This window comes from Acanthopagrus latus, chromosome 24 (assembly GCF_904848185.1).
Source record: "Acanthopagrus latus isolate v.2019 chromosome 24, fAcaLat1.1, whole genome shotgun sequence".
NCBI classification, from domain to species: Eukaryota; Metazoa; Chordata; class Actinopteri; order Spariformes; family Sparidae; genus Acanthopagrus; species Acanthopagrus latus.
Genome location: NC_051062.1, coordinates 4,644,546 through 4,669,874, shown reverse-complemented (window position 1 = coordinate 4,669,874; position 25,329 = coordinate 4,644,546). Strand labels below are relative to the sequence as shown.

Sequence of the window (25,329 nt, the reverse complement as noted above, 5' to 3'; positions counted from 1 at the left end):
GGCGTAAATTTAATCTATGGTCTAACACACTGTCACACGGAGTGTTTGATGCCACAAACTATCTGCTGGGACCCTCTTTGTACTGTTGCTGAAGTTTGGTGCTGTTCTGAGCATTACTTGTGGCTATGAGCGGCTTTTGATGGCGGTTTCTTGCTGGAGGCACAGACTGCAGTGTATTGCTATCGTGCGGTCTTTTCTGAGGTTGCTAAGACTACATAAGCTAGAGGTCGGACAACTTGATCTTTTGGGGGGCTTACTCGGTGTCACAGTGTGTTTGACCATGCATTAAATTTACACCAGAATATCCCTTTAAGTTGTGGATAACGTGTCAACACTTAGTATCCCCTTCTTTGAATGGATGAAGTATAAAAAGAACTGAAATTTCAACTCTGGTTATGGATGTAAAAGCCCTCATATTAAAGAGTCATAGTACAGAGCCAATACATTGAAAAATGTGTCAGTGGCCTACTACTTTGTGACTGTGCTGTATGTATTGGGGAATGATGAGTCTATTGTACAGAGTGGTATGCTGGTTTACTTTGCACAGATGCTTCCGAAAAGAAGAGGAGGTCGATGTTATGATATTGCTATGAATTTCAATTTTAGGATATGAACATTATCAAATACTTGATCTGTCTTGTTAAACACAGCTCAATGCATTCCGAGAGCCGAGTCCATTGCATAGATTTCCTTTCTACTGACTCAACCAACAGCCTGTTCTGGTAATTGGAGCATAATTAATGTCATTAAAACTCAAACCACATGTAAGTCATCATCAGGATTGATTGATTAGGTTTCATTTGATCATGTTTTCTTCCCATTAAAGATCAAGTCCTTGAAATTGTGAGTGGTAGACACAAACTAAACATTTTTTTAAATGTAAATTGTTTCCACAATTAATTGACATGTGTGAAACTGTGAACTGTTCTATCAGCTATGCTTACATCTGCAAGTGTGCAGCAACGTGAGTCTGTTGTTAGAACTAGAGAATTACAGTGCAGATTCAGATTATCATTCCCCTGTGCAACAACCCTGTTTCTCTGGTGCATTAAAAGTCACAAGAGTGGAACAAATGGCACAGTTTCCACAATCATTCCGAATTAATGAGTCTCTCCTGCAAAGAAATGCTAATTTCCAAACGCTAGATTGCTTCCTAAAACAGGACTGAGGGAAATAAAAAAAAAAAAAAAGAACATTTCTTTCAGCCATTTTAGAAACAGGCTTAACATGTCTTGCTGGGGTATTACGCAGTTCCACAGAATGCTTCCCCTTCATAATGGAACCCTTATTGGCTTTGGGGTGTCGGGCACCGAGTTAGTATGTGGAAAATCCGCACAATTGGCATTCGTGTCACGCTGCAGTGCAATGAAGTTGCTCAACTTCCTGTTTGTTGATATCATAGCTTTGTTATGTGGAGCATCCAGTCTCAGAAAAAAGAGCATCAAGAAGGTCAAATATTTTATTCAAAAAAACAACAGAAGACCATGGAGTGAAGGCTATTTTGACATTTGTGTCATGCTACAGCTATTCCTACCAGTAACACATAGTGTTCAGTAAGTGTGTATGGTTTATAGACTATGGTGCTTCTTTTGCTTGTTTTGAGATGGCTACATTCAGGACGGATGCACTTCCTCTTAGTTAATTAGTCGACAACATCTTATGAACTGAGAAGGTTTGGGGAGAGAGTCAGAAACTTTATCACCTAGTTTCATATCATTCACATTGGAATCCCTCATAGGAGCACACCACTGAACAGATTTTGGATGTTAAACTTCCTTTATCCACCTGCCGGGACACTCCTCCTACGCTGTAGTATGTTGTCAGCATCAATAAAAGTGCCTTCCTTCCAAGAAACAAAAACCAAAAACGAGAAAGAAGAAAGCGAGGGGAGGATTTGTAAAAAAGCCAGAAGCAGATGACTTTGATGCTGAACTTTTTAGAGGCCGGCCAGCCAGCAGTTCATGCTTTCATTTCTTATTTATTATGGAGAATACTGCTGTGTCAGTGTGTGCATGTGTCTGTGAGAGATGGCTGTGCTGTGCAATGGGAGCCAGAGCTGCTGTCGACTCCATGTCGGGCATCCAGATCTCCACGAGGACTTGGCTCATACCCCAGAGATGCATGATGGGTGAGACAGAGATGTTTGATGTAAACTGTCACATCGCTCCGCTGGCCTCCACCACATAATGCGCCACCAGTTGGGAATAAACAAGCATAACCATTATTGTATGGGAGGGACACTTTTTCTCATGCACTGATTAACCTTGAACTGCTGTCCATTGTACCAGCACAGCAGGTTTCTCCACCTTTGAATAATGACAAACCCACTTTAGGAGGAAAGCCCCTGACATGATGCCCAGCATGCTTTTATGTAGTTAAAAAGCGCTGCACAAATAAGTCGTCAGTCTAACTGTAATGTGATGACCTTATTTTTTTGGCCTGGTGAAACCCACAACGCCACAAGCAGCAAATGATATGAGAAGCAGAAAATGTATCTTTGGCTTTTGTCCATGAGTCAACAAATCAGCACACGGCACAGGATGGATCACTAATGCGGGATTTGTGGCCCTGCGTGACACCGTGTAATCCAGCTCCGGCGCTGTTTTCCTCACCTGTTCATTAGCTGAAGACAGGGGCTTGTCCCAATGTCCCATAGCTGCCTCTCCTTTTTTCTCATATACACGTCTCTGGATGGTGAGCATACTGTGAGAAACACGAGCTGGTCTTATTTGCTCATTATGTGTATATGCTACATGCTAATGTTGTGCACTGCCTACTGGATGTATGAGCTGAATGGGTTTGCATGTACAGTACATATGAGATTGCATGGGAGTGAACAATGCAGTCCTGCGGCACATTTTCCCAGATTTTTGCAGTGTTTGGCTTGCTCTCGTGCTCACGGATTATAGGAGATTTACATGGCACTGTAATAAGCAAGTCCTTCACCTTGGGACCTTTTTTAATCTTAATTAATTTCTGATAATTCCTCATTAACATTGCAGACATAAGGGCTCCATTGCTAAGAAACAACAAGGCTAGGCCACAGTTGGAGCGACTGAGGGCTTTAGCTCTACCCAAGAGACTAAAAAAAAAAACAGGGAATGAGGAAATTATGAGAAACAGATGATGTGACGACATGACTGTTGTTCTCGTCTGTGTGCTGAGTGAGAGACAAAAACTCTAAAAGGAAAAAAATTAAGACAGTTCAATGTCATGCCTGCCTGTCTTTTTATCTCTCCTCATCTCATTTGACTTGAACTTGCAGATGTTCATTAGAGCCGAATGATTTGTCGTACCCCCTGTCCCATACTCTCTAGCAGGTAGTTGAGTAATGAATAATGCCTCTGCGTGACATTATAGAATGGTGTTTTTTTTAAAACAGTGAGAAAGGAAGAGGGAGGAGGGAGAAAGATGCACTCTGGTCGATTAATAATTCATGCTCTGCAGATGATCTGTGAATAGCAGTGGTAAACAGGCTTTTATGGCTTCTAAATCAGCTACATTACATGCCTGCACGAAAAAGGAAAAATGACCAATGACTCCCTTGTTGGAGCGAATGTTGTGGCTAGCAGAAAAAATGAGTTGCCTCATGAATAGGAAGCTCAACTTTGCTATGATATTTGTTTGGAATGCCTTTCATTTCTGTTGACGAGGAGAATATTGTAAGTGGTGCACCATTAAGCATCAGAATCCTTTGCTGCTTCCACAATAACTCCCTGTTTGATGATTGATCATGTGGAAATAAGGCCGTGGCATGACAGGCATCAATTTAATGGTAATTGTATTGTTTTTTCATGAGGAAAAAACCTCCATCGGAGAAGTAATATAGGGAAGAAATGAGTTTACGCCGCGCGACACAGTACACATTATGTAGATGCAGTGCTGGATATGAAAAGGAATCGAGCAGCATTTCTTCCCTCCTGTACTGTATCTCAGAGGGGGTTTATACTCTGGCTTGCTTGTTTTTGATCATGCGTGGTGGCAGGATTCAACATCCCAGCTGCCAAAATGGCACTGAAGGCTGTTTTGTACTTTTGTACCCCCACACCCCCTCACCCCCTCTTCTCAACACTCCTAAGTTATTTTTGATTTGTGGTTGCAGTCCCTATTCCCCCCCCCCCCCAACAACCACATATCTCCTCCCTCTTTTTTTTCATCTTCTCCCCTCGTAATAAGAACATGCAATGTGTGAATTTTTTATAATGTTATATAAGAAGCCCCGGCACCCCCAGAGACCCATGTCCTGGTTCTGGTGTGTTTCAAAACAAGCACACAAGAGGAAGAGAGCAGAGAAGAGATAGAAGGGGTTGGTGGGGGGAAAATAAAAGTTGAGAGGGTTTCAGAGAGGACTGTAGAGGAAGAGGAGGACAGACAGAGAGAGGATTTTTTATAAGGGGAGAGCGGAAGGAAGAGGAAAGAGGAGAGGAGGGAAAACTAAGAGGAGCAGGGCGAGGAGAGAGGATTAAATGAAAGCAGGAGAGAATGCATGCGGTAGAGGAGCCTGTGGGGGGAGATCTTCCCATTAAGAGGCACAGTGCTCTGCTCTCTGATCTCCGAGTTGTGTTGTGATGCCAGACAAGAATACTCTGGGGCGACAACGGCTGCCACCAGAGAAACAGCTCCTCAGCGACTGATATACAAATACTGTGCACAGCTACCATAGTGAGGAGAGGAGGGAGGGGGACGCGGGTTGAGGCAAAGGATTGAAGGAAAAGGACAGAGAAAGAGAGGGAGCGGAAGGGAATGAAACAGGAGGCGATAAGCCTGTACCACTGTATGAAAAGATGTCTCAGAGTATGACAAGGAACCTCCCAAGCGGTACACAAACTTTTTGGTTCTCACTAAGAGCTTTTGCAGGTTGAACAAGGTAATATGTGAATGCTGAGTTTAATGTAACCCTGATTGTACACACAGAAAGAAGAGTATGTGATATATTGCCTGAAAAGTGAGACCTAAACATTTTAAGCCATTAAGATTTATTATTTTGCACATATAGGAGGATGAGGTTCATGTGTGAAGGCAATCTCTTTTTTGGAAGTAGCATTAATGGTTGTTGTTGTTGTTACCTATTTATCAGACCCTGATATATTGTGTGCGTTTATTTTGATTCAATCCACAGATCCACATCAAAAGCAGCGTTTGCTCTTGTGTGAGTAGAGTTGGCAAAACAATTACAGTGACCTGTTGCTTCGGGGAGATACTGATCCTCATTCTTTGTATTTGTGAGCCATTTTTCAAAGATTTGTGTCTTCAGTAGGAGGGACTGGGGACGGGCCTGGGTGGCAGGGATGGGTGAGGACGAAAGCATTGTTGGTGTGTCTTTCTCTGAAACTTTCTGACAAGCGAAAAATATCTGAAATTATGCCAGCCTTTAACTTAAGTTAAAGAGTAATTTATCAGTTGCTTTGCACATGTAAATATGCATGTTTAACAGTCTTTAAATGGAAAGCATATTAGTTGATAAATAGGGTCCCCAACCCCCCTGCTGCTGCTCTTCAAAACTCTTTCCCGCTGTCCATCTTATCTATCTAACCATCCTTATTATTTAAAAATTATATTACGGATACTGTTCTGACTGCCTGAGCAGAGATTTAGAAGCTACTCCGGGGATGGATAGGAAAAATATGTTCTCCCTTCGTAGAGTATATCCGCCTTCCTGACAGAAAGATTAAGCATCTTTGACAGCTGGGCTCCATTACCAAAAATTGGGTTTTGGGCAAGCACCGAGGGTAGATAAGTCATCGGACGAGGTATGACAAGAGAGTCCGTTCAGCTTTTTCCAGGTGTATTTCACTATCCAAGAGTCCTGTCGTGTCCTCATGGGTCGTATATCTTCTCTGAGGAATATTAAATGTGAAAACACAGCCTCTGTTTCCCTAAAACGTTGATGTATCCTTGCGTTCTAAGAGATGCTGAGCTGCCCAGTGTACAGTAGCCGTTAAGAGAAATAATTTTATAGTTATCATTCATTGTCACAACATACAGGCATTAATGTGGTTGTTCCTCAGGAACCTGTTTATTTTATTATTCACCAACGGACATTATCATGATCATTATGTCTGTGACGGCTGCATGATCTTTACATGATTGCCCTATTCCAGCTAATGAAGCTGGCTCCAGCGTGCCTTGATACCTGTCACCCTGCCAAAACCTTGCCTCATCTTGATTGCCTCTGGTCCAAGTAATGTATTTGTTTATTTTTCATTAACAGAAACATTAAGTCTCTTTTTCTTACCAGATACGGCAAATACGTTAATGAACATGCCAGTTAAAATGGAGATGAAAGCACCAGTTAATTATCTCCTCGAACAGTCTGCAGGACAGATTAATTCCAATAAAAAAAGAGAAGTCATTACCGCTGGCTGCACTTGTCAATGTGTTGATCTGAGAAGCTGTTTACAAGGTTCATAGGATAAGAAATGAAATTGAAATGTACTGCAGGACCTCATTACAGTTATCATCCCCTAGTGGGGAACTTATTTCAGGAAAAAACAGTATTTTGCTTAATTTATATTCAATAAAACTGTCATCTAGTCTAGGCATCCTGATCTTAGTATCTTGGTAGTGGTCACATAAAGGTCAACCCTGCACAGGTTGCTGGCTTTCAAATGTGACAAACAACAATTGAATGCATCCCTTGTCACAGGGAGCCTTTTATCCTTGCTATCCGTCATATAGATATGAAAGAGTAGAAGTATTATATAGCAAAAAATAAAAATACTCAGGTGAAGTACCTCACTGTACTTAAGTCTGACATGTTCATTTTAGGCGGTATTTTATAATAATAACATGATATTAATAGATTATTGTGGCGCTGCCACAGGAGTACCACTGTTCTCGGTTCCGACTGTGAAACAGCAGTGGATAAGTACAAAACCTGTTTAATTTGCTGCAAGTAATCAGAAGTGTGCAGGGTGTTCCCAGGTTGAGTTCACTTAGCTCTTTAGTTGTTATTCTAAGTTACACATGTGAAGTTCCAAGTAATGTGTCATTAACTGCAACAGAATGTCTCGATACAGCAGACAGCCTTGCTTAATGGGCTTACCTACATCAACAGTATAGCTTCCAGCATAATATTAACAAGATGAATAAGACAGAAATTAGTTTTCTGCTACTATCACGAATTACACTATTTATCTTTTATCTGTTCTTCTTGATGTTTTCCTGCATTTTTGATAGTAAGTAAAGTGGGAGGAGGAAAGACATTTACAAAGGCTGCTGACAGCCTCTAATCTGCATGTTTACTGCCTTCATTAGAAGATCATCAAGGTGCAGGATCGATTGAGTGGTAGTCGCTCAGCAAGCAGACGTATTTCCAACCTGTGCAGGAAACTTTGGTTGTTAACGGAAAGGGAGCCATGCGCCAAAGAAAATCTAAAGAAATGTGAAGTGCATGCATGTGTGTGCATTAGTCACTGTGTGTGTGTGTGTGTGTGTGTGTGTGTGTGTCACAGCACCACTCCAAGATCAGCTTTTATGAGGAAATGAAGGTGTTTCCAAGTGTCTTTTCAATCCCGGAGTGTGTGTGTGACAACTGTCTGCTGCCAGCTCTTCTTCCCCACATTGCTTTATGAAAGATGTATACATACCATCACCACACACACCACCACCACCACCTACAATGTCCCTCCATCCTCATCCCCTCCCACACTGGGGTGAGGGAGAGACCGTGAAGAAGAGGCAAGAAACGCTGTCTTGTTACATCATCACAACCCCTGGTATTAGGTGCACCCTAATCAAAATTCATGTATTCAGCCCGCCTCCCACTCTCGCGGATCACCAAGAAAGAGGCGACTTGTTGGTTTATTGGCGATCACCCGTCGGATTGAGCCCTGGACTGGGACAAGAGCGTGGGGTGAAAGAGGTTGCGGGTGGGGGGGGCTGATGGGAAGAGGAGAGGAGGGGTTGCAGGCGGTAATCGTTGGCCAGCCTGTTTAGTCATGGTCCTGGTAATCTCTGGTGACCTTGGCCGCTGCCTGGCTGGCTAGATTTCCGCAGTGCTGCATTAATATGCACACAGTTAGGAGATGGGCTCTCAGCCTGTCTTTGAGTCTGTTTTCATCTGTCTCTTTCTATCCCCTCACTGCACACACACACACACAAACACATGCACACATTCTTTCTCTCTCAGCTTTTTTTTTTCTTTCCCTCTTTCATACATTACCAGTAACCATCTCTCTCATCCATTTAGCTCACCTCTTCCCATACTGTCTATAAAAGAATCACAGACTTCAGAATTTACGACGGCATCTCAATTGCGCCGGTGTCAGAATTTGGCAGACTGAAGGGTTTTTAAGGTTATTTTTATGGCGTTTTCCACTTTATTAGGTAACGTGCAGCTGAGCAAGATGGCAGGGATGGAGAGAGGTAGAAGGAGAGGAGGAATGACAAATGACAGAGATTTTTTTTTTTTGTCACATAAAAAACTTTGATATTTATCTTTTATCTGAATGCCTCGCGGTTCAGATCCTTGATTTGCTTGCTTCACTTCAAAGAGAGGTCAGAGGTCAGGGGATAGCTACTAAGCATCAGCCTTGTGGTCTGCTCAATGTCACAGAAGCAGGAAGGAAGAATAATTTTAAATTATTTTCCTCACTGCTTCACAATATTGCTCCACTCATACTGCGGTGAAAAAGAGGCGGCTTTCAGACAAGTGTGACAGTGGTTTTCAAACTCCAACTTTTTCTGGCATGGGGGGAATAAAGAAGACAGTGTCCCCCTCAAAAAAAACTGATGCTGCATTTTGTATTATAATTTTCACCGCAGAGGGAAAAAAAGGAGATGACAACTTGGCCACCACATTTCATTTGTGTTTCAAACTCAAACAAATGGATTGACTCAAAGGGAACATGGAGGTGTGACTGGCATCAGCAGTAATCTTACAGTGAGGGCTTTTGTTGGAAACCTGATGAGGTTTTATCCCTTTAGAGTTCAAAATTCATTATTATGTGAAAGGTAGTGTTTGTTGGCTGTTGTGTACTGTATCTGAAAGTGTATTTTTTGCTAAGAGATGTTTCCAGATGCTGCACAGATCAATGTTTTTTAAGAGTGTGAATCTAGTCATGGACAGGAGCTCATGACAGTGGGGACTTTAACAGAGTCCTACTACTCTGAGCTAGCTTATTTAGTGTAGTGTACTGCAATGTCTCTGGAATATTTGGCTAACCGGGTCATTGTTTCTGGAAAGAGACATTGGGAGCTTTGAGCACTACAAGCTGAGTGCAAGTCTCTGCAACTCACACCAAGATAATCTAGATGGATAAACAGCACTGCAGGTAAGAAGAAAAATATTCATTTTTAATTGTGTGCTGATCTGTTCCTTCAGTTTAGTGCAATTTATAAGATAATGACTTTCTCAGATCTCTGAGTGAGTACTAGCCCGATGCTGAAGTCTAACAATTACTATCTTTTTTTCCATCGCGTCAGACCCCTTTTTAATGGCAAGAAAAATCTAATTCAATTTCTTTATGACGTCCACTTTATCTCAGCAGGGAAATTAGAGGTTTTTTTCATAGCTCTTTTATATAGCCTAAGGCCTCTATCATGTTTTTGGTCTAAAGTCCAACCAAGGGCATTGCCTCCTTGATTTTCCTTGATTACTGGCAGAGGGACAGCAATGGGAGGATAAATGAGACAGGCAGATTAAAAAAAGAGAAGAAAGAAAAAGACTTCATATCACCATTGATATCAAAAAGGACTAAAATGTGTTGCAGTTGCAAGCCACGTAGGCATACTTTACTGTTGATGGCTTAACAGCAGAGCAGGTCTGTTTGATTGATATACTGGAGCACCAGTCTTAGCATTTGATCAATATCAGAAGCTACTGCTTTTTATCCAGTGCAGCTGCTGCACAGATACACTGCGGTTAGAGTTGTTTTACTCCGACCTCCAGCCCCTTACAGTCCTTATCTGTTGAAGTAGCCTGGGAGGGAAAGAGGAAGTTTTGCGGGTCGTGCAGCTGAACTTTCAATGTTCTGTCTTTACTTTATTAATCATGGAGGGAAAGTGCAATTTTTATACCACCCACGCTTCTTTTGTAGATGTATGCAGCCTCATCCTACAGCACAGTCTGAAGACATTGATGCAACCATCTGGTATCTAATTTTCAATGCCAAAACAGCCTTTCAGTTTCAAAGTCCATAGTTTATAAGAAAATGGGAATGACCTAGCACAGATTTCAAGTAAATGTAGCCTGTTGCAAAGTAAATACCTCTACCAAGAGTAAATTTAATTAAGCCACTACCATCGAGTCATGAAAGCTCTTCAGTCTAAGCCAAATTAATATAAAATATAAATAAATCAATTAATTAAATGGGAAAAAAATATAAATAAATACAGAAAAAATGTAATGTAATTGTAAATGTAATTGGCTCTCCTGTCATGTCAAAGCAAGATTTTTCTGTATGCCATGATTTATTTCACAACATCTTATACCTACTCCACTTGTCTTCTGTTATTCAAACCCTTTTCCACTGAAAGGAAGTCTTTTCTTCCAGCTTTTTGCAAAGCTGACATATTTCAGCATATTTACCAGTTGGTGATAAGAGTGATGTTTAGATCACAGAATGTTTGATAATGATCTGAAGCTGCAACCCTTCTTACTGTCGATTTCTTGTCATGTTAAGAATCTCGACTTTTTTATCAGATCACGAGTCACTCTAGATGTGCTTCAGAGTGCTTCAAATGTAAAAATCACTTCCAGAATTACTCGTCACACAATATTAGCTGCTGTATCTCCGCTTTTGACATTTGCATCTAAAGCAAACTGTATCATTGAATTTTTTGGAGGGAGGCTTGTCGACCATGCCAGCTCCCTAACACCACAAGCTTTTCCTGCAACTATGGAGTAATAAAAATCTAAACCAGCATATTGGGATAGAAACATGAAAAAATAAGCCTTTTTACTCATCTACTGTTTTTTTGCTTTTTTTTTTTGGAGGCACCTTCAAAGGCCTCACTTCTCTTCATGCCCACATTCAGCAGCTGCAATGGGAGCACTTACAGAATGAGAGAGCCAGCCTGAACAGCCAAGGAACAATTGCATTAATTTAGTGTACTAGACCACCTCTGTGGATAGTTTGTTTATATCGGATTACCCCTGTGTTTCCTTGGCCAAACCTACAATTCTGGCTAACAAGCCCGCTGAGTCTTTCACTAGAGGGTTGCGGGTTGTTTTGGAGTTCTGTTTCGCTGTTTTCAGGCTAACTAATTGGCGCTCATCCCTCTTTTTAGAGGTGTCTGCAAACATACAGTACATACAATACCGTATGCATGTATAACTCCACCTTTGATGGGTCAGTCAGGTCAATCTCGGCCATTATTCCCTTCCCTGAAATAGGAATCACCTTTTCCTTAATCTTTTTATTGCTGTTCTACTTTGAGTAGCTCCCCGGTTTCCCCTCAGACGGTCATCCATCTAAAGCAGTGAACCCCGGTTAAATTAATTATGTATATGCAAATGTATGCTCATAGTGCCAGGATCTCCATTTTCATTTTCTTGGCTTTTTTCCCTTCTCTGGCTCTTCTTCCCTTTTCCTTTTTTTTATTATTCTTACCGGTGGCCTCAGGTGGATTTATTGTAAATTCAATTTGCATTAAGGTGCTAATTTGCTGACACTGTGCACAAATACATTTTTTAAACTGTTGTGCACCACAGCATCCATAACCGCTCACCCCGCCACCTATGCCTGTTCTACGGGTGCATTTGGAGGGAGAAGATGGGTGCAGCACATGGTAATGGAATTCTTACTAAGCTTCTAATTGGAGCAGAATAGGATGGCTTATTTCGAATCAGGAAAATGAACTGCTTGTTATCAGCCAGTTGGCTGAGGGATAAGGGAATTGCAGTTTGTGTGTTTGTGTGTGTGTGTGTGTGTGTGTGTGTGTGTGTGTGTGTGTGTGTGTGTGTGTGTGTGGCTTAAAGTAAGCCTGCATGGTTATATAACTAAAAGTTGCTCAAAATGACCATCATCGCTTATTTAATTAGTTTCATAGTTTCAAAGGGTTTCTGACCTAAATACATGAACTCCCTATTTGCAGTGTTTTAATAATATTCATTTGCATTCTTGCATTATTTTTTACAAGGCTAAAATTAAAATCATAACCTCTTTTGTGCTATTCAGTTGTACTTGCTTTAGGTTTGTTCCTCTCAGACTGTTTCAGAGAGACTTTACATTCAGACCAACTTAATAATTCATTATCTGAAGGCTTGCAGGCTTGACTGGTACAATAAATGACTCACTTGCCTTTCTAGATTTACAGTATGACTAAGTTAATATGTGATTTGCAGACCTGCTTTCTTCCACAGTTCTGCACTATAATTGGAGCTGTAATGTCGGGAGAATCTCCTCCCAAAGGTAAAACTGATTTAAAAAGGCTCATTTGAGACTGTTAGTCATCTTCAGTCTAGAGAGATGAATTGGAAATGATTGACTCGTCGCAGAGTCCTTGCATGCATTTTTCCCTTCATGTCTCTATTTGAAAATGACTGGATTCCCACTGAAAAGGGAGTCACAGTGTTTGGTGACAAATGGGGTCAAAAGAATAGCTCACAAGACATGGAGCGTGACACTTGCAGTGTGACAGATATAATGTGCTACTGCTAAAAGTTGAAAAGTACCCACTGAGTGCTTTCACAGTATCTTGCATCACTAGGTACCATACAAAGTGTTAAAAATGAATGCCACTGCTAACAAAGTTGACCTTAACTAGACATTTAGAATAACATTTTTAATTGAATTAGATTTTAATGTTTTTGTTTAAATTGGTATTGAGAACAGGGTACTTCACCTGTTTACAGTGCTGCAGCATTGATTAAAGTCAACAGAGTGTCAAAATGAAGTTTGTCATAACACATTTAAACTTTCAACATGTGTGGGTTTGTTTTTTTTTATTACATCTGACACTTCATTAAAATGATCTCAAAGCCCCATTGATACATTGTGCTGTGGAATCTTACAGAAAACTAATATTTTTTCACTTGGCATTATTAACCTCTATGTGATGGATTCATTGGAAGCTTTTGTAGGCAAACCGCTGCAATGCTGTCAATGTTGACTGGATTCTACACTGGCTATTTATTGTTTTAATTATAGCTTTGATCCATTTTTTGATGCTCCGATCTGATGAATAATGTCAAATTTGACCTAGGTCCAACTTTTCATGGTAACAACTAAAAAGCAAAAGGAATAATTTTAATACCCAGTGTGTCGCCTGTCACATCAATCATATAAATTCAGTCAAAGGGAAATAGAAAAAGCCAAAAATACCACCTCTGGTTGGCGATGTAAGAGGGAAACAAGCATCGGCATTTTCAGTAAACCTCTCAGCCAGCTGTCCTCGCTTCCTCACGTCACTGGCTGAACACTGTCACAGAGAATGAGTGCAGTGCATCATATTATCTAGTTTGTAATTGAATTGTAGCGGGAGGTAGGTTGGTAATCAGTGTACAGCAGGTAGTTTTCGTTCCAGTGTTTGACAGTAATGTCCTCTAATGGGAAGCTCTGGCTCTACTCTTGTTCCAGGCCAGTAGGTTTCCTGGATCCCCGGCTGCCTGTGTGTGACTGTAGCGTATTCTGTGTGTATTGTTGTGGAATTTAAATACGGGGGCATATCTGTGTGTTTTGTGCGTGTCTGCAAATGTGGAGGTTTTCTGCCAGGCGGAAAGGGTTTATTCTGCAACCTCAACACTAAATTCCTTTCAATATATACAGAAATTCCTTTTTTTTTTCATACACTCGACCTTGAATGTCAAAAAGACTGAGTCACCATCCACTCTTTCTGAATTATTGGCGATTGCCAATTGCGCTGTGATTTACAGCTCAGACGCCCTTACTTGTGTGGCTTTTGGGGACCTTTATGTCCTTGCTGATCTGCAGCTTGAATCATTTCTCCATCATAATTTTCTCACTCTCTCTTTGAACCGCCAACGCAACCTCCCCTCACCCTCCCACTCCTCTGTGTGAAGATTGAATAGCTTGGAGATAGTGGAAGGGTAAAACTCGGAGACGGGAGGAGAGAGGGAGAAGTACAAAATGCAAAAAAGAGAGAAGGAGATGATTCCCTGGTAGTTAACAGTGTGGGAAAAAATGAGAGACAAAACACCAGTGCCCATCAGGACAGCGCCCGCTGCTTGCTTTGTTACATATTCTTGCCATCTTATCATTTCACAGACGGCTGGCGCAGAGGCTGATGTGACAAGGCTCTCTATCCATCTGGGCATGCTCTATTTTCACTGACGCTCATTTCGCGGGGGCACCGGAGCACAACGCCCAAATGGTGTGTCGGTGTCTGTAGTGGACCGGCGAGGGTCTGAGTCACCGGCTTAGCGCACCCACACCGCCATGATACAGCACAGAATAACAGGCTGACAAGGCTGCCAGCGGAGGCAGCATGGATTGTGTGGCCTGCTCTCTGTGTGTGTTCTCGCCGTGTATTTTGTACCTGTGTGGGTGGGTGAGAGTGTGTGGGGAAAAAAAATGTCTTATCCACGCTCTTGTCCTATGTGCGCAGTCATGTCTGCAATGCAGCACTCGGGTATTTTTTCAGGAGTCAGTATTGTTTATGTTGTGTGTCTCCACGCCTCCCAAGGCTGTTTGTCTGTTTGTTAGATGAGAGGATTACTGGTGCCGTGGGGAACAGAAGGATGATTTTCTGATTATACGTATAGTGCTCTCTCTGGAGGAGACACCCCAGTCATAATAGGATCACTTTTACATCTGCTCCCTGTCAAATGTTCCCCTGAAATAGGCACAATCTGGGAGAAAACATATGGATACAAGTACATTTTCGCAGTTTGATTGCCCGGGAGAATCAAAAAGCTGTCTGGGAGACATAATCACCACTTTAAAGTTAGAGTAGAAGTCATCACAGATTCGCACGCTGAGGTAATCACATTGGACGATAAGACAGTTTGTCAGATTGGGAGGAGTGTCAGATGACAAAGTTTATGGGTGCTATTTAGCATGAAAGGGGAAAACAGTCCCTAATCCCCTCTATATAGTCACACATGCTGATTTACATACAGCTGTGAAGAGAAATGTGCTTCTGTTTCTATGTAGTCGTCTGCAAGTCTACTTCTTATGCAGGTAAGGAGTCTATTTACTCTTCTGCATCTTAATAATCCACCAAATGAAATGAAACTCGTGAAACCAATAATGTTTTGCCACTCTTTCGCCTATTTATGTGACAGGGATTTGGTTAATAACCAGTGATTAAATCACGTATATTTGTGCTAAACTTTTTGTTAAGAAAGTCTTGCACATTATTAAAAGTCCTCTCACAGAATGTGTTTTCTATTTACCTTTTTCAGTTAACATACAATTTGGCCCAATTTTGACAAGTTAACTACTTTAGCTAAACAAAGATTGTTTTGTTTATGATTTGAAGATGATTTTTTTTTGGTCAAAAACAAAAGACTGCTCAATTCCTATCAAAAAAGAGGACAGAAATTAGCGAGTCCTTACATTTAAGCTGCTGGAACCAGCAATTGTTTGAAATTTGTTCTTGAAATAGTTGTAATTTTCTTTTTAATTGATGAAACTGACTAATCAAAGCGTGCTTGCAGACGCATCAAGATTCATTAACCCTTTGAGAAAACTATTTTAGCAGACATCTTGGCCTTACGATGCCCAGCATCCTGTGAGAAACGTATTTTAATGGAAAAATAGAAGCCTGTCCTCATCGGTTGAGTGCCACCCATGGTCTTGTTTTTGGAATCCATGTCAAATTCAGTGATGATTGTCTTTCTTCTTCTGATGTATTTTAACTCCAAATGTCACACCTTTCCCATTTTCTGTGAAAGTAATTGGATGACGACATCAAACAAGTTTGTGGTGCTTATCGTTGATCGGCTGACAAATTTATTTGAAAAATGATAAAATGTAGGTCCACAGCATCTACTTTACCTGACTTATTTTTGCCAGACAACTCATGCCTACCTGAGTGTGTATTTTCCCCTGTGCCTTTTTTCTGATTCCCTTCCCTGTGTGAGGGTCCATCCATGCGAAGTCAGTCCCCTTTTCCCATCAGCTGCCTGTCTGTGCTCCCTGCATTTAACCCGTGATTCAAGACAGCAGGTGTCACTCTCCTCAGAGGCCGTGTCCAATCAGAGAAGCCAAATCTGATCCAGAAGGAGGAAGCCGGGAAGATTGTGGGCAATGTTTATTTTGAGATAGGAAGCAAAAAATGTTTTTTTTTTCTCTCAATCACACATGAGTATTTGCATATAAATGACAGCCCAGTGGCTGTCAGGAAAAAGAGGGAGCTGGGGAGAGAGAGACAAATGAAGATGAAGTGTCATGAGAGTAAAGTGCAGGCGAGATGCGGAGAGATGGAGCTGTTTTATCTGCTAGTGAGGAATGGGTAGGAGGATGGGTGGTAAATGTCACCACAATCATGAAATGAGCTGGGCAGCTGGAGTCACCCAGCAAAAATATCAATCTTTTCATCTACATTAAACCCTACATTTTTGTCACTTAGGAAAATAGGACAAAATCACACAAATTTCCTTTTCTTTGAATTTGAAGGAACAGTGGAGTGTTTTGAGAAATAGGCTCACTGGCACTCTTGGTCCAGTAGGTTATGATAACATACCACTCACCTAAGTAGTTGTTGCAAACTTCAAAGTAAGCAGCATCACGAAAAAAAAAAAAAAATGCCCAAAAGGGCAGCAAACATGAGCGATCAGACAGTCACACAGGTTGCAAAATAAGCTAATTAGATAGACATATTCATGGTTTAGCTAAACTTGTTGGTGATACTTCCTCATTGCACAGAAAACCTTGATTGCACTGTGTCGTTCAAAGAGTTTGGACTTTGAACGACACAGTAAGGCATGCTATTCGCCCCTGCCTTTTATGCTACGCTAAGATAAACATGTCCTTGCTCCAGCTCTGTAGACAACATGTAAACATCAGATTGATCTACTTACCCAATTCTTGAAGAGAAAGTGACAAAACATAGCTCCCTACATGTTGGACTATTCCTTTAACATCCTCTTTACTGCCTCCCTTTATATTTTTAGATCACTGTTCACCTCCTAGTGGTTGCAGATTCTCATTTATGTTGCCATATGGCCCATAACTCTGGTCATTTTATCATTAACACTTCCTTATTGTTGTGGCATTAAACCAACAGTATAGGGGGCCTTCATTTCACTCTTTCAATTTTGAAAATAAGTAATTTTCTGGTCAAGTACAAGGCCTTTCTTAGTGTTCCAGAGGTCCTATGGTGTGTGTCTTGGGGGTGTGTGTGAACTTACTCTCACATGCAGATGGCCGCGGCTGATTGCTTTATTGGTTGATGACTCACTCTCTTTTTCAGCCTGCTTGAGGTACTTCAATCACGTAGAAATCTCCTCCTGCATGCCCGCAGCCGAGAGGTTACCTTTCCCACATATCAGGGCTATATCCCTCTTAATTGAGACCTACTCTGCTGCGACAGCGTTTTCACAAGGTGGAAAATGGCAGGTCAAGATTTTCGAGACGTCTCTCACCCATGCCTCCCTCCTCTTGGCAAAAAAAAGTGTCTGTGAAGTTGATAAGTTCCTTTAGGGATCCTGGAGCCAGGCCATTTAAGACACTACACTTCATGAGGGCAAGTAAAGGTTGATGTCGTGTCACCTCATAGATTGTGTGTGTGTCGATGTGTGTCCGGATGCTTATGTGTTTATCCAATCAGCCGAGGCCCTAACGTATGCATGCATTTCTGATTGAATTACACTGGAGCTTTTATGGAGAAAAATGGTAGCGAACCATCTCCCCGAGTGCTTATGGGAGAACAGACACTTTGTGGGTGTCTCAGCGGCGACCTGACTCAATCTGCATGCGATTACCCCTCAGCAGACCTGTAACCCAATTTATGAGCTGATCACCTCTCCAGGACAAGCACATGCTCACTCTCAAGTGACAGTAAAAATGTAGGGAGAACGCAATTACATAACATTTCTTTGGCTTTATTGCAGTGCCCTTTAAGCCAGATATGCATTATGTTTTTTGTTTTTTTTACAAGCATCTGTGTTGCATTGTTTTAGCATGCGGATGCAGACAAGATTTATTTTTTAAACATATTTAAGCACACCGTGACCTATATATCAAAATGAAGAGGCTCCTCTAAAGCAGGCAACCTACTTTCTATATAACCATATGCATTTTAATGCTCTTTTTCAGCACATAAGCGGGAAATGCCTTGAGGCTGATTTCCAGTGTGTTCCATTAAGAGTGAGGGTCAAATTAAAACAAGAAATTGTGTTTCAGTGAGAAGAAATGCTTTGAATATACATTATGTTTTAAAAGTATAATTAGCCTTACAACTCAAAAGGCTTTTGTAAAAGTCTTCTTCAACTCAACCTTGATTTTAATGTATACTGTGGTTTACATTTGCATTCAAACCTTGGGTGGTGATTTTCATAAAGGTGAATTTTAAAAATGCAGCTGTGCAGCCAATTACCTTTGGCATCATAACCTTTTTTTCCTTCCATTTAAATGACATCCTTGGTTTGGGTTCGGTTACAATCATAAAACATGAGGATAAGAGCCTTTTTTTATAAGTGTGGCCTTCCACAGTGGCACAAATGAGACAAACATGACAAGTAGTATAAAAACAAGGCAGGCCTGACAAATGGCCGTGCCTTTTGTTTAATGGCGTGGTTAAATCGGGATGTGGCCAGAAGAGCCCATTTCGTTGTGGCGTCAGTGAATGTGGCTCTATTAAACCCTGATTTCCATGCAAAGTGACGTGCAAACATTTGTTCTGAGATCATTTGGCAGAACATGACGGCTGACCGTTAGCTGTTTCCATTTCTCCAGCTGACAAACAGAATTGTTGGACACGCTCAGGGACAGCGACTGAGGAATTGCCCCCTTTTTTTACTTACGGGTCATGTGTAGTGGAGCCGCAAACGCTGCTTATGCTCCATGGTCCCAGTCGCTGAAGAGCTGCCGGAGTTGTTATTATCACTCAGCAGATTGGCCAATTCCCTTACCAATTGTGATCCAGCAGAATGGAAATCTGGTGAGCGGGGGAAATGTTAATCGAGTTCAATTAGGCTTTGTACCATGTTTGTTTCCTGCCAACAGATTAAGCAGAATCCCTAGCCTCACTTACTGAAATGAACGATAACCCTCTGTCAAAAGTCTGAAACGGGCAATTTGAGGATAGGTCGAAGATAACAGATATGTCGGTATTAAGAGATAAATACAGCAGGACCTTTGAAACAGTCGATCTGGAGTACACCCTTTAAAAGGAAATTAATTTAGGACTTTTGATGCTTTTATTTTTTCTGTAACTTCTCTGTTAAATTGGGGTATTTTCAAAGCTCTGTGTAGTAATCGAATGCCTCTGGGTGGTTTAACAAGCACATTTTATCTGACAGTATTCTCACTGTTGAAAAGTCCCACATTTACATGTTGCATATGTTTTCCGTAGTACTCAACCAGTTTCACTTTTTATCACTTGTTAGTTCTTCATTTGTCTTTTTTTATCAGATGCATATTAATGTGTATGTAATTTAATTATTTAGTCCAAAGACTGTAATATGTTTTATGCAAACCAGCTATGCAGACACATTCATCCTATTATGAAAAATATAATTAATTCTATTGTAGTAGCACATATTATGGTACGCAGACTCATCAGAATAACTCTTTTCTAATTTGTCTGACATTATTCTTCACAAAGAGGGAGAATCTTCAAGTGTAGAAAGAAGCATTGAAAGGCGATGACAGAGCTTCAAGTGTGGGCCAACAGAATATGTCATGGGTGCAAAGACTGGTTTGTTGGTCAGCTAGTGGGACATTTTGGAACAGTACCATTTTTTTATATTCATCCTTAAATATTCAGATGCTTTACTCAAGTAAACATTAGTCTTGCAATCAAATTCATGTAAGTAAGAGTACTTAGGTACTTCATCAAATGTACTTAAGTGTCACAAGTAAAAGTAGTCTGAGAACTACAGTTATCAAATTGATATGGAAAAGTTAAATATAAGACAGTATTTCCTTTTGAAATATTGAAGAGTAGAAGTATAAAGAAATGATCAAGAAATGATGGGATATTACCACTGAAATCCACTGTCTGCATTGGTAAATTGTATAGTTGAGACAGCACAACAAGTGGGCAGCTGCCACAGACAACTGATCCCAGGGCCGGCTAAAGCTCCTGGTTCACTGCAAGCCAACTGCTTTTGGGTCTCTTGATCGTTTGATCATTTGTGAGGGAATTTGCACCCCTAAGTACAACCTCAGCATAGGTGATCCATCTTTGTAGGGTTATTTTATGTCTTTCCGATATGCCCTGTGTCAATTTCTTGATAGAGTTGTATCCAGTAAAATGACCATAAACCAGAGATAGTGTGATTGCACTATAGAAAAATGGGTCAGGCCGGACTTAACAGGGACTTTGAAGTAACATTGTACACATTGTATGTGGCGCAGTCAGTTGAGGGCCAATAGAGGCTCAGCCTCATGGACCCCTGACAGGTTAATCTGAGCCATGCACATGCTCTAACATCTTCCTCCCTGTCTATAGTATTTACTGATCATTGATATGTTCCACAGGGAAATTAGAGAAACTATTTTTTTCTTGGAAAGGAAAAATAAATGTGTGATGGTGAGTTGCACCCCATGCCCCTGGAGTACAACTCAACATCATGACATCATGTTAACCTCAATCCAGGAAAACATCCCCTATCTAGAGACAAATACACAAATCACCTTTCACCGGTGTGGTCTGTTTTATTCCACAGACATAAAGAGGCTGCTGGGGTCCTGTTTTTGAATACATGTTGGTCTTTTTAAATCTGTGAAGGGCTGTTCCTGAGCTAAACTGGCATCTTACTGTCAGTACTTTCTAGCACAGTGATTCAATAAATTAACTTGGTTGTTCTCTATTATTGCTCGATATCATGACTACAAGTAATGTCTCAGAACTTTGAAGTGTGTGTCTGTGTCGAGCTGTGTTGATTTATTCACCACTGCAAAGTACCAATGAGCGAGTCTCTGCATCATAAACTCCAAGATGAAGAATGAAAATGTTTTTTAGACTCTTCAGTGTGTGTGTATGTTTTGTGTGCATATACGCCTAAGAGAGAGGAAATGTAACTATGACTCCATGCTCACCTTTGCCAAACTAATCTCATTCTCCGTTTGAGTTGCTGCCTTGCTTGTATGACCTTTTACACTCCCCAGCTGTTTTTATTAGTTGTGAGAGTAAAACACTTCAGAGTCTCAATTAGGACACATGATTAGAAATGAAACCATCCTGGCTGTGTGTTTTACCTTAAGCCTTCAAGTTATTATCGTCCACAAACTAATTAGCAAGTTCTTGATAAGTGAGGGTAGACCCTTCTGTTGCCATAGCAACAGTAAGCCTTAATCACAGTGAAAGGATCGTGATGTCGGTTAGCTCGCACAGCACACGCCGCCTTCTCATGCATTTGTGTTTGCTTCATTTTGATTCTAGTTATTCATTCTTTGTACAAATTAGGATATTTTTTCATTGTCTTGCTCCTGGGAAGACTCACATAATTGGGGAAATCAAAAAGAGGTTTAGAGGGTGATGTCAAAACATTGCATCCAAAACGCAGTGTTCTCAGCCTCATGAAATAAAGACTGCAACTTATTGTTGCAGATTTACGATTATGGAAGGGGTACAGATTTGGCACAGTTGCCCGTGCTAAAATAAGATGTAAATTCTTCCTATTCAGCATTTAAAGGAAATGTTAATCCTCAACTACTGTACCTACTCTCATATTAAACTGTACATTGTATATTCTGGGTCTTTGGTGAATTCTAGGAGCAGTTGTATGATATAGTGCAGTATTTTAACTTCTGTTGTATCAATTTGTCCCTAACCTGCTTAGTGTGATGAACTGATTTCCCACCTTTACGAGAAAACCTTTCAACAACCTCCTGAGAGCCTAGATGAAGTGGACTGTTGCTAAAACAAATAGGGATTAGTTGCTAACCAGAAAAATGAATCACCAACTGTTTTGCTAATCAATTATTTATCTGTCATGTATCAAGCAAAAGCATTTGAAATGCAGTATGATTTTTGCTTCCAAGACAGAGTATTTGCTGTTTTTCTCAGTTTTATATTATGGTAGATAAAATATCTGAAGGTTTTGGACTACTTGCCAGACAAATCAAGAATAGACAGATTTCTGAATATTTTGATCCTTTTATTTATTTCAATTTGAGATTAAATTCAGTGAATTAAAGATATATCTTACTAAGAAGGTAACAAATGTATTCCATAAGGAAATTCAATAAATCAACCTCTTTGATAAATGGGAGAAAGCACATTTGATTTATGTAATTGAGTTATCATCTGAAAGGAGCCAATCACCTGTGGGAGCACAACCCTTACAGTTCTACACAATACAATACAATAACATAAATCAACATGGTTAAATCAATTTCCCACCATCACCCCCCACCCCATTACCCCCAGTGACCGTCGCACGTACAGCACCTCACTGATTGGCGGCCGAGGTTGCTTCTTTGGTAAATAAAACATTTATAGAGGCTCAATTAGCGAAGCCTGTTGAGTTTGCGGCAGCTGTGCTTGCCAGCTGTTTTTTAAAGGAAGAGTGATGCAGCGAGGTGAAGCGAGGGAGAAGAGGATGTCATGAACAGGCAGGGAAAAATGGAAAGGGGGAGATGAGGCAGGCAGAGTTTGTTTTTGATTCTGCCTGGACCCACTCTGCTTTTCAAACACAGGAGAAGTGGTTTGTCGGTGTGTAAAAACTCATCTGTATCTAGTGTAGTTAAAGCCTCTTTAAGCTTTCTAGCTTTTATCTGATTCATTAATATTGTGAATATTCCAACGTAAAATGCACACAGTGTAACTGTATGCACTTAAGTTTGAAGAAAATGAATGAATGCTTGATTAGAATAAGGATGGCAGTGGGTGTTTTAAGAAGATCACATACACAAAATCATCTCATATTGTTCTGAGCTTCTGGGATGGGAAATAGATAATAAAAGATGTGTGCACTGAAGAATCAATGTCAGGAATATGGCTGGGAATGAAATTGAACATAATTACGCATAAACAGTTACAATTTACTAGGCCGTCGTTACGATCAACTATGCCTGTAAAGCCACTTGCCATTTCATTGTAAACCTTATTGTGAAGTTGTCATTCGAGGCATTGATTCGATCTCCTCAGCCCAACCTGCTCAGAGTTTTGCAGCGTTGGTTACCACAACCATTTACCCCATTTAAAATTGTGCCAGGCTCATGAAACAGTCCTCAGAAAGGTGGCTAACCAACTAATCTTACTTCATAATACAGTCCACAGCTCACCTGCTAGGTATTTTCTCCCCGATTCTTGGCAAGCCATATTCTTAAAATCCACCCACATGTGTTGCTTACAGCACATCTGTCTTCTTACACAATTCAGTGTTAAAATCTCAATCAAGAAGGCAGGGATTTTGTGATGTCGATGTTTTCCCTGGTGTGTGAGTCGCTGGTAAGGATTAAGTGTCAATTTAATATTTGGTGTTTCTCACGAATCTTCTATACAGCCAAGGACCAAAAATAAAGCATAAGAATCCAAACCTTCCCTCTACTTGCAGAGCATGAATAATGCAGCTATTATTCAATCTTTGAAAGTCTTTTCGACAGACAGTTGGTGGGCTTTAATAAATGTTTAACAGGATTAACAGGAAGACCCCTATTGCCTTGCCATGTGCAGCTGCACTATATGAAACTAGCAACTTATTTCATTTATATAACTGAAAACAGAATTTAAGAACTAAAGTCTGATAGCTTTGGAAAACAAATGCAGACCTATATCAGCTTCCAATTTTCTGAGGTAAAATGTTGGTAGTACTGTTCAAAGGTTTATCGATGGTGGCTTATACACAATGTATTGACTAAATGTATGAGATGGTGATGCACTAGTCAAATATAAATACTGTCATCTGTGCAGGTGAAAAACAATGCTTGAATGTTCAGTTATGATCTAAGGAGAAGGGTTACATGCAACTTAAATGCACATGCTTCATGTGCATTTTTATAATAGAAGAATGTGTTTTTGTGTTGGTGTGTGTGGAGTAAGGCAAGCTGAAGTGTATGTGTAAGTATAATTTATGCAAAGAAAGAGAGATATTATACATGAATCCTCTTAACATTGAAAAAAGGATATTGGTAATGAAACATATGCACACATTGCAGTACACATGTATGCTCTTTGCTTTGAATCCATGTTTGAACTAATGTTGTAATGGCCTGGTTTGTTTTGTGTGTTGCTGTGAACCACAAGAGGACACATTGCAAAGGTCAGCACTGCATGGAGGGAAAGGGAGTCTTGACCGATTGCGATGCAAAGACTGCTGGCAAAGCACATGAGCAGACGGTGCTGAAAGTGGTCTTGTCCTGGTTGCCACATGTTCCTTCACAATTACAAACCTACACTGCTGCGGCATTAGTTAAAAAAAAGGAAAATTAGAATTGAACTTTGTCTAAAAATCATTTCTAAAGGTGTGCATATGCACATGTGTAACTCTTGCACCTGTGATCTATAAAACTCAAATCAACTAAATCTGATAGCACATCGAATAAGGGTTTAGTCAGGAGTAGCCAGTCAAACTATTGTCTCTCAGAAAGGAAGACAAGATCACAGCAATCGTAGAGAAGATTGAAGTCATGCAACGTGTATAATTAAATGCACCCCAAACTGCAAAATAAAATGAAAACTACTTACTTCAAATTTACACACATTAAAGTAAGTTCTTATAACTAACTACGTTTATGTAGCTTTCCGTTTAAGTCAAACTGATCCTTAGTCTATTTTGCAAGTGTAGCCACTTGGCTTTCTTCCTGGGAGCTCCAGCTTAATTCTGCTTTTCTCTGTTCTTTTCTTTCAGTGGAGGGCTGCACGGATTGGTCAGTGGACTACCTGAAATACAAGGTGCTTCTGGGGGAACCTGTACGGATTAAGTGTGCTTTATTCTATGGATATATACGGGCCAACTACACCCATGCGCAGAGCGCAGGACTTAGCCTTATGTGGTACAAAAGTGCAGGACACGGGGACTTCGAAGAACCCATCAGTTTTGACGGCACAAGGATGAGCAAGGAGGAGGATGCCATATGGTTTCGACCAGCAGAATTGGACGATATGGGTTACTATTCCTGTGTATTAAGGTAAGTTCCTCCTCTTTACAGAGAGATTCTGTTCTCTTCATCGCTATTAAATTGTAAATCGTTGCTTTTGTGGTTTTTGCTTTTAACTGGAGCAAGCATTCATGAGAAACTCTTCCACCATTTTGGACTTGTTTTTGCCAGCAGCATGTCAGTAACATACTGAGGGTAAATAACATTT

The 25,329-nt window shown here is 40.6% G+C and overlaps 1 protein-coding gene across 10 annotated transcripts in view; it reads left to right on the top strand.

Annotated features, from left to right (window-relative positions):
* Positions 1 to 25,329, top strand: part of LOC119015607 (interleukin-1 receptor accessory protein-like 1) — a 298,993-nt gene that overhangs the window by 124,305 nt on the left and 149,359 nt on the right. For all 10 annotated transcript variants that reach the window (XM_037091778.1, XM_037091773.1, XM_037091776.1 and 7 more), the window contains one exon: positions 24,872 to 25,151. In XM_037091778.1, coding sequence (XP_036947673.1) covers positions 24,872 to 25,151 — 280 coding nt within the window. The remainder of the gene's footprint in view (positions 1 to 24,871; positions 25,152 to 25,329) is intronic.